Below are 10,023 nucleotides of genomic sequence, written 5' to 3'. Positions count from 1 at the left end.
TCAATAATGTAAAAAAATATTTGGATCAAGTTCAAATATTTTTTGAAGAGTATAAGTAATGTTTGAATCATATTTAATTGGCTCATTTTTAATTGAATCACATCATAGAAGTTACATTCAAACTAGGTGTGAACTTGTTTTAAACCTGGTTTGAAACCTACTCAAACTTAGCTTGAACCTAACTAACTAGTCATATTCAAATCACATGTAAGTAGTTGTAAATCCATGTTTGAACTAGATTTGAACATTATTATAACACTATTATTTTTTTAATTATAAATATAATTACATACTTAGTATATTTAAAAAATAATGAGTACATAAAGCGAACTTATCTTAATAGTTTCATGATGAATAAATTTTCACATTATTAATATATAATGTTAGAATGGTTGATTACTTACAATAAAATGGAAAGAGGCATTATTGCAATTGAAAAGATAGCCAAACAAACTCTCAAAGGGTCTCGAGACATTGACGAATCAATCTACACAAAGTTGGTCTTTAGAGAATTGATTAAGATCAATGTTTATTTCTATAACAATCATCTTTGAAGTTAAGTATGGAATGTGATGAATCATATGCATTCCATGGATACAATATAATACAAAGAAAAGAAACATTATCAATGTTTGAATTTTTGAATTCAAAATATAAAAGATAATGTGAGTATTTTTCTTAATGCTTATTTACCTTACATTAGCTTTTGGTGCTTTATCTATCCTTGCTTCAAAAGTGACCAGAGGATTTATTTTCTATGTGTGAATGTCTCATCCCCTTCCCATAATGTAGAAAAATAATGTTGGAATGGTTTTTTTATGTTATCCGATATTTTAGGTATACTAATTAGGATGCAGTCTTGTGAAGCCATAAATACTAAAGTTAGATTGGATTTAAATGATTTAATCATGAATTGATCACATGGTTGGTCTAGTCGCATTGGAAAAATTGCTTTTGCATCAAGTTAATAAGAACTAGTTACTAAAGGCGGTTGATATGAGGGAATTTATGTGATTTCAATAAATTAAATACCATATTATCTACCTTATTTATCATGATATTACGCTTGAGAAAGATTTTTTTTTTTTGTGATGTGCATGATATATGGTTTATGCCACTTAGGGAAGAAAAAGAGGCAAAACAAGGAGCAAAAGGAAGAAAAATAGGATCTCAGATCAGAGGGCTTGCATTTGTGAGCCTGTGGCTGCACATGCGCACACCTGGACAAGCACTCCCTCGCGCAACTCGAGCTGCGCCCGCGCGCACCTACACACAACCACCCCCGCGTTTGCATACGTGGATGCACTCATGCACTTCCGCTCTACATACTTGCTCATCCAATGCCATCACAACACTCCATGCCCCTCTTGTGTGCGCATGTGCAGGCAACCACTTTCAACATCCACGTGCATATGCCCCCAACGCACACCCGTGCACGTGTAGCAACGCATTGAACGCACCTGCGCCCGTGAGCTCGCCTAAACGACTAGAATTCACAATTTGACATATTTGGAAAGTTTTTATGCCTAATTTGGACCTCCAATGAAATACTTAAGTATAAAAACTAATTTTTGTGATGAGAAAAACACTTTTGGCCTTGGGGGCTGAGTCTATAGGGTTTAGGAAAGACTTTGGAGCTTTAAGGGTTTCTTCCTCGGGTTCCCTCGAAAGATTATGCTTTTACTTGTTTCTTCCTCTTTTCATATTTGTTTTGAGAGGTTTGATGATGTTTTAAGGGGAGATAAGTGTCATTGTATGAGAGGAGATTTGTGAGAGTTGTACTGATGAAGAGGAGTGTGATGAATTGTTAAAGACTGATTGGCTCTAGGTGAATGCTCTGGACCTCTTGCACTGCAATCTTTACTATTATGCCTGCAATAAAAGTTTTTGCCTTATCTTTTCTCATGCATTGAGATTGATTTTATGTTGTATTCTATGGATTTTTTGTTCCCACAACGTCTGTTTTTATGCATGACTTTTTGATGTTGATGTGTTAACTTTCCGGTCATAATTTGTTTTTTATCGGACACAATAAGAATGTTAAAATCCATCGTGAACTATGACCTCTACCTGTTGCGTAGTAGAACGAGCAGATTAAATACAAAAACATGGTAGAATATGCATACTCCAGTTAGAATTTTGTAAAATAGATAGGGGATCTAAAAAATCCTGGTACACGACATAAGGTTAATCAAAATTTAACTTTATGGGTTTTTATTCTTCTTTTGACTTGGCATAAGCTTAAGGAGAAATTTTTTATCCTTGGTTGCCAACATTAGCATTGGTGCCATATGAATACTTCAAGAAATCACCTAACCAGCGTCACAAGAACATGAACCTTACATATCTAAAAAAACACATAACTTTTTCTGTTATTTATGTTTACTACACTTTTAGAACTGTTAGATTTATTTATTGGATTTGATCACTTCAAACTAGATTTAGTGGTTCAGTAAACTAAAAATTCGTATGTTAGAGATATTTTGACAATATCTCCGTGGTATCAATACGCGAACTCATTTTTGTATATTACTTGATCAACATGCATGCTTGTGTGATTCATCGAATTACTTCGCAACAATTTTGGACATTAAATTTTTGGCACCGTTATCGAGAATAGTCGTAAAAAGTTTATAACCTTAGAAGAATTTTAGTTAAAATACTCATAGTTTAAGTTTAAAATTTTTTTATGTTTATTTTTATTTTGTTTCTGCTTTATATTGTTTTTGTGTATGTATTTTTAAATTTTTTTTATTTGAAAAAAGAAAGAAAAAAATCAAGATAAAAAAATATTTGAACACTTCATCATAATAAATCTTTGGGAAATTCAGTTTATATCTTTTCAGAAGTATGTCAACCAATTGATGGCTAGCTTTCACATGAATTTTAAACATCCAATAACAACCTCTAAAAAAAACCAGTTTGTACATTTTTAGGAGTATGTCAACCCATTGATGACTAGCTTTCACATGAATTTTGAACACCTAACAAAAACTCCTCTGAAAAACTAGTTTATACTTTTTCAGGAGTATATCAACACATTGTTGGCTAGCATTTTCATGAGTTTGAATACCTTGCAATAGGAACTGCGTTTGATGACCCATATTCTAACACCTACAACCTAAACTGGTCAACCCAAACTTCCCCTGAAATAATAAGAACCCAACTATAGAAAACCAATAGTGGTGGAGCACCCATGCCAATCATGCAAAATATTGGAATAACCAAGAGAGTGTTTATCATGAAGAAAATAAGTATTTGGAAGAATTGGTGTAAATATGGGGAATGAGTTACAAACAAAGCCAAGCTACAACCCTTAGAAACTTAGAAAATTAAATTGGACAGTTAGCTAATCTATTAAGCAATAAACCCCAAAAAGATGTTAAGGATAGTAGATAGCCAAGATTGTGAATCTGAAGAGTTGAACCTTGAAGAACAAATTGAGTTGGATGACGTTGTTGGACAATGATTGCGCAAGAATCTGCTCTTCTTTTCAAGATAGCCTCTAGCGTTGTTAGGAAGAGAGTTGAGCCTATAAGACCACCTATAGAAGTGCCCACAGGAAAGGAGTTGGAAGATAGTCCTAGACAGGATAGTTACTCAATAGAGTTAGATCCTGAACCTAAAAGACCTAGGGAGAATCCATCCGAAGATTTAGGAAACCCTAATTTAACTCCTACGAAACCACTTGCAAATTGTGAGAAAAATACAAATATACAAATATGTGAATTAACTTGAAGAATCATGAATTAAAAAAAAAATACTCTTATGAATGATAGTCTGAATAAACTCTCTACATACCCTCTAGAAAACTATTATCGAATTGAGGGGTAAAAGTTCTAAGAAAGAATGAAATTTGAGGGTTTAATAAAAACTTCAGAACTAACAAAAAATTGGGTAATTGATCAGAGATTACAATAATAAAATTTTGTTCATGAAGGAAGATAGTTACGTCAAGCTGAGAGCATTAAATAAAGCACTATCTTGGAAGACAACCCAAACGTTACCTGATGTTCTGAACATGTTACTTTTTTGCATTTATTTTGAAATTTACTTTTGAGTTTTCATTTAGATTTGTTTTGAGTATTATCATTTTGCTTTACTTATGCAAAAGTCACATGAGTTGATTCTTATCCAAGTTTATTGGTTCACATTAGTGATCTCCATGTGATGACATTTTATTATGTTGAATTGTCTGACATCAATTCTCTGTTATTACATGTTATGCTTTTGTCTTTTCTAATAATTTTCCCTGTGGCATGCATATAATAGAAAACAAGTTTGGGGGAGGGAGTTGTGCATGTCTTAAGATAATTCTCATGATTGAATTGGTTTTATGTGAGGGACTCGTGTGGAATCCTGATATTTTAATGAGATCATATCATAACCCCAGTTGAATTGTGAACACTTATTAAAGGGAGGATTAGAGTTACATATTATCATTGTGAACACTTATTAAAGGGAGGATTAGAGTTACTGACATAATAATTAAGTCTTACACTTTAATAACTTTCCCTGATTCTGAAGTTGTTTCAAAATAATAAAAAATATGTAATTAAATTATTAGTAGTTAACCAGAGGTACTTTAACTCTTGAATTTTTTAATTGAGTCTTGCTTTTGAATAGATTATAATATTTTGGAGTTCACATTAAGAAGAATTTTAGAATTATTATTTAAGAATAATCAGACATTCAAAATTCTTAAGAAAAATATGTTATACCACATACAATAAATCTTGGTGGAATTAAAAAAAGAAAAAGGAAATAAAAAGTAAAGAATGGTAAAAGATCTGATTTAAAAGAAAAATTAAAACAAATGACCAAGCGCCTCGAGAAGAAGCTTGAGTTGTGCATAAAAAAAAATGGTGTCTTAATTATCCCATAAGTAATAAGACTCAAAATTTTTTTTAATGAAATAATTAAGATATTATATTCAGAAAAAATGTTAAGGGATGTTGGATTAGTTGAATCTTAATCGATTTAAGAATATTTTTGGGGAATGAAAACATGTCTATTCAATTACTCTAATTTAAGGATTTTGAGATTTGTTTAGGTTTAGGAACAAGAGAAATAAAGAAAAAACTAAGTTATTAGCAATTAAAGAAAATCCTACCCTAAAATGAGATTTACATCTCCTTAATATAACTTATATAATCTAGTTAAAGAATTAATAAGCCGCATTAAAACTCCAAACGACTTCTTAATTCTTGTTGAGATATGGGATTAATTGAGAACAAATAATAAGTTTGGGGGAGTTGATACAAGAGAAATTTACATTATTTTATTACATTAAACACCATATTATCTTCCTTATTTGTCATGATATTACGCTTGAAAAAGATATTTTTATTGTGATGTGCAGCATACAGAATTTATACCACTTGGAGAAGAAAAAGAGGCAAAGTGAGGAGCAAAAAAGAGGAGAAAAATCAGGATTTAGGATCAACGAGCCTACATTTGCGCGCATGTGTTTGCGTCTGCATATGTGCGTGCACCATCTTCGGCACATGTGTGCGCCCTTGTGTTTCTCCAACCGCAACCATCTGCACTTGCCCGCAACTGCCCCTGCGTCGACATATGTGAATGCATCTGCACACCTCTTTTCTACACACCCGCACATACAACCCTGCTACCGCACTCCACACCCCTCGTGTGCGGGCATGTGCACGAAACCACATTCTACATCCATGCACACGTGTCCCTAATGTAAGCGCCTACGTGAGCGCTTGCACACCCACGCGTGCATTTGCCTGTACCCATGCCTGCCAACACGCCTAAACACACAGATTTCACAATTTGACCGATTCAGAGAGTTTTTGTCTATTTCGGACATGTAATGCAATACTTAAGCATATAAACTAATTTTTGTCATGAGAGAACAACTTTTGGCCTTGGGTAGCCTCTAGAGTTTAGGGAAGTATTTGGAGCTCTAGAGGTTTTTACCTCGGGTTCGCTCGAAAGAGTTTTTTTTTTTTTTTTTCCTTCCTCTTTTCATGTTTGTTTTGAAGGGTTGATGATGTTGTAAGGGGAGGTGAGTGCCATTATATGAGAGAAGATTTGTAAGAGCTTGTATTGAATGAGATGAGTGTGGCGTATTACTAAGAATTGATTAGGTGAGTGCTTTGGACCTCTTGCTCTGCAATCTTTACTACTATGCATGTTATAAAGATTTTTGCTTGTTCTTTTCTCATGCATTGTAAGTGATTTTGTTCCGTACTCATGTGATGTATATATGACTTTCTTGTGGTTTTCATTCTATGAATATTTGATTCCTTGCACACCTATTTCTATGCATGAATTTCTAATATTGATGTGTCAACTTTTTTGTCATAATTTACTTTTTATCGTGCGCGGTGAGAAGTTAAAATTTATCGTGAACTATGTTCTCTGCATGTTGCATAGTGAAATTAGTAGGTTAACCACAAAAACCTAATAGAAGAGGCATATTCTAGTTAGGATTTTGCAGCCTAGATAGATGATCTGAAGAATCCTGAAAAATGTCATAGGTTAAGCTAAACTTTATAGGTTTTTTATTCTTCTTCTAACCTAGACATAGACGTGAGAAGAAAACTTCAATTTTTGGTTATCAACAATAGTGTGTCATAGAAAAAACTTCAAGACATGACTAACGTCACAGGAGTATAAACCTTAAATATATGAAAAAAATTTAACATTTTTTCTTGCAATTTCTGTGTACTACACTTTCAGGAATGTTAGATTCATTTTTTGCATTTGATTACTTCAAACTAAACTTAGCAGTTCATTAAACTAGAATTTCGTTTGTTAGAAATACAATCCTCGTGGGATCAATACGTAGACTACTTTTTGTATATTACTTGATCGATATATATACTTTTCTGATTGACCAAGTTACTTCACAGTAACTTCAGACATTAAATAAATATTCAAAATTCATTATTATTTTTACGGAATTAAAGTTTATTTAGTTGTTTCTTTAGAAAAGATAAAAAAAAAAGGATATAATACTCCTATCAGTATAGTGATTTTAGAAAAACAATATTACCCATCAGTCAATTAGTCTCAAATACTTTCTTATCTACTTTAATCTTTAAACATAATAAAGCAAATGACTGTGTTTTTATTATGATATAATATTTTTAAGAAAAGGAATTTTATATTTGAACTTTTGAAATGAGTCTTGGAGTATTACCCTTGTTTGTAATAAGGTTCAGAAATCGACAGCTTGAAAAAAAATCACTATTTATATTTGCATTTGACTGTTATTCACAATTTTGTTGTCTATCTCTATCAATTTTGGTTCAACCAATCTACACAATATTACAAGCTTAAACATGGTGTTGGTAACAAAGCTTGGGCAACTATATTGGCAGCTATAGCAACAAAATACAAAATAATACCTCTTCAAGCTTCAAAAGTTCAACATGCATGACAGGCAAGAAAACCGATCCACTCATACATGATCATCTTCTTCATCTTCATCTTCCTCAAATCCTTCTCCATATCCTCTTGGCCCATAGCCTTCTTTCGCCAACTCCCAAATCAACAAACCCAATATTGAATACATGACTTCTCCTCCATGATGCAACACTTCATCATCACTGAAAGTAAAAATTTGATTCTTGATGCCAATCCAACTGCATTCACTTACTCTTTTCACTCCTCTTTCCTCCATAATCCTCCAAATCCAAGCCATGCTTTCCCACATGCCTCTTCTCCCATACATACGACCCAACGTATTGTATGGTAAAGAGCACTGAGGTTCTAACTCCATCATCTTCTCAGCAATTTTTTCAGTGAAACTCAAGCTCCCATGAATACTTGAAGCTTCAAGAAGCAGACCTAACATGGATGCATTAGGCTTGAATGGCATTGTTTCAATAATTTTGATTGCCTCTTCCAACCTCCCTGATCTCCCCATCATCTCCACAGCACAAGAATAGTGCTCAATGCCACATTTGATTCCATGTTTTTCTTCCATTGAGTATAGTATCTTCTTTCCTTCAGAGACCATTCCCCTGTGACTGCAAGCCAATAAGACACCAAGTAGAGTGATTCGATCTGGCTTGATACCACTTTCAAGCAGTTCTTGAAACTTTCTCAAACCTTCTTCTCCTTGTCCATTCTGTGCCAACCCAATAATCATTGTGTTCCAAGATATCAAGTCCTTGAAAATCATCGAAGAGAAAATATTGGTAGCAGATTCTTCTGAGCCCAATTTCATGTACATGTCAACTAAAGCAGTTGAAATGATAACATCTGCCTCCATTCCCAACTTATGAACAAAACAATGGATCTGCCTGCCTTGCTCAGGTAAACCAAAGCAGGAATTTGAGCCCAAAATGCTTGCAAAAGTGAACTCTGTCGGTCTAACATTTCTACCAACTGCCATAACAAAGAGATTCAGAGCTTCATGGACAAGCCCGGATTTTGCATAGACTGATACCACGGAGTTAAGAGTTGCAGAGTCCCATCTCTCCATTTCTCTGAATAGCCGAATGGAATCATCCAATCTGTCACATTGGGAATACATGTCAATAACAGCACTAGAAACTATAGAATTTGAAAGCAATCCAAACTTGATGCATCTACCAAACACCTGCTCACCCTTGACCAAGTCCTTAAGGTCTGCACAGACGCTAATAATGGCTGAAATGCTAAACTCGTCCGGGGACAATCCAGAAGCCAACATGCTTCTAAAACATTCAAAAGAAGAGCTTCCATGCCCAGAGTCGCCGAAAGCTGATATCATGGAGTTCCATGAAATGGCATCGGGACTCTCCAATCTCCGGAACACACAATACGCACAGTCAACAAGGCCGATTTTTCCATACATGTTGATAAGAGAATTTCCAACCACAACACTGGAAGAATCAAATCCACAACGAATAGCATTTCCATGAATCTGCTTAGCTTGCGGTTGGGAGAAAACGCAGGATGCAGAAATGGATATGGTGTATGCGTTACCTCTCAACCCAAGCTCTCGCATTGCGTAGAAAACAGCAAAAGCAACATCAAATAATCCGTTGCCAGCATAGCAGGACATCATCGAGTTCCAGCTAACAGTATCTCTTGCAGGCATTTCATCGAACACCTTGCGGGCGTCTGGCGGGCGACCGGCCTTTGATACTGCGGAAAGTAAGATGTTCCAGGTGTAGATGTTTTTGGCAGAAATGTCACTGAAGGCTCGGAGAACGGAGGGGAGAGAGGCAAGACGGGAGTAGAGATGGAGGAGGCGGTTGCAGAGGAAAGTGTTGCGATGGAGGCCGAGCTTGAGGAGGCGGGCGTGAACAGCGTGGGTTGATTGGAGGGAGCTGAAGGAGAGGCAGCGGTCGATGAGGAGGGAGGAAGAAGAAGACGGATAGAGATGCTTAGGGTTTGGCGCGGGAGAGGGAGATGACATGGGCTTTTAAGAAGCTGATGTTGGAGGCTGAGACCCATTGGAGTCCTCGCAAGAGTTCTTGCAGGGCGTCAGTTGATTGAATTTGGTCAGGGAGGTTTGGAGGAAATGGAATTGACTGAAACTGGAGAAAGGGAATTTCAGGATGACCGAGTCGGCTCAGCTCGATTCAGCTTGGATTAGTCAAGATTGGGCTCACCCAATTCCTATTTATTAACATAACTACATACCACTCATTCGATTCCTATCTTTTTTTGACATAAGTTGGGTGATCCATACATAAAAATTAATATTTAGGTGATTGATATATTAATACATAGGAATTGGGTAGTTGGCCGGTATATTTCTCTATTAAAAAATATATATACTTATAGTGAGCATCATAAATGTATCAACACGAATTTAGAGGAGGTCTAATAAACTAAGAGATAGGAAAGTACGGCCAGAGATGACCAATAGAAGAAAGACCAAAAGCACTATCACTTGAAGATGAAAGACCTGAATGACCAAATATAGATCCTTTGGGTCGGGACTTGAAGCCGGTCAAATTAAGGTTGTCGGAGCCAAAAACCAAGATCTATAAAGTCAAGAGAAGGCAATGGGTTAACTCTTTCCAACATCACCAGCCGCCTCATAAGAGTCTC

General features: G+C 35.3%; 1 protein-coding gene across 1 annotated transcript; it reads right to left on the bottom strand.

Annotated features, from left to right (window-relative positions):
- Positions 1-7,241: 7,241 nt before the first annotated feature.
- LOC110031713 (pentatricopeptide repeat-containing protein At1g43980, mitochondrial-like) lies at positions 7,242-9,542 on the bottom strand. The gene is made up of 2 exons (XM_020735066.1): positions 8,577-9,542; positions 7,242-8,492 (listed from the first exon to the last, which is right to left on the bottom strand). The coding sequence occupies exons 1-2, from the start codon at positions 9,380-9,382 to the stop codon at positions 7,433-7,435; spliced, it is 1,866 nt and encodes a 621-aa protein (XP_020590725.1). The 5' UTR covers positions 9,383-9,542; the 3' UTR covers positions 7,242-7,432.
- Between the last annotated feature and the right edge of the window lie 481 nt (positions 9,543-10,023).

This window comes from Phalaenopsis equestris, unplaced genomic scaffold (assembly GCF_001263595.1).
Source record: "Phalaenopsis equestris unplaced genomic scaffold, ASM126359v1 Scaffold000002, whole genome shotgun sequence".
Lineage (NCBI taxonomy): Eukaryota > Viridiplantae > Streptophyta > Magnoliopsida > Asparagales > Orchidaceae > Phalaenopsis > Phalaenopsis equestris.
This window is presented reverse-complemented; position numbering and strand designations above follow the sequence as displayed.

Excerpts from the sequence above, each read along its gene's own strand:
- LOC110031713 (XM_020735066.1), bottom strand. The coding sequence starts at position 9,382 with ATGTCATCTCCCTCTCCCGCGCCAAACCCTAAGCATCTCTATCCGTCT. Across the intron at positions 8,493-8,576 it reads TTGGTCAAGGGTGAGCAGGT|ATTGGATGATTCCATTCGGC; the intron begins GTTTGGTAGATG and ends CCAATGTGACAG.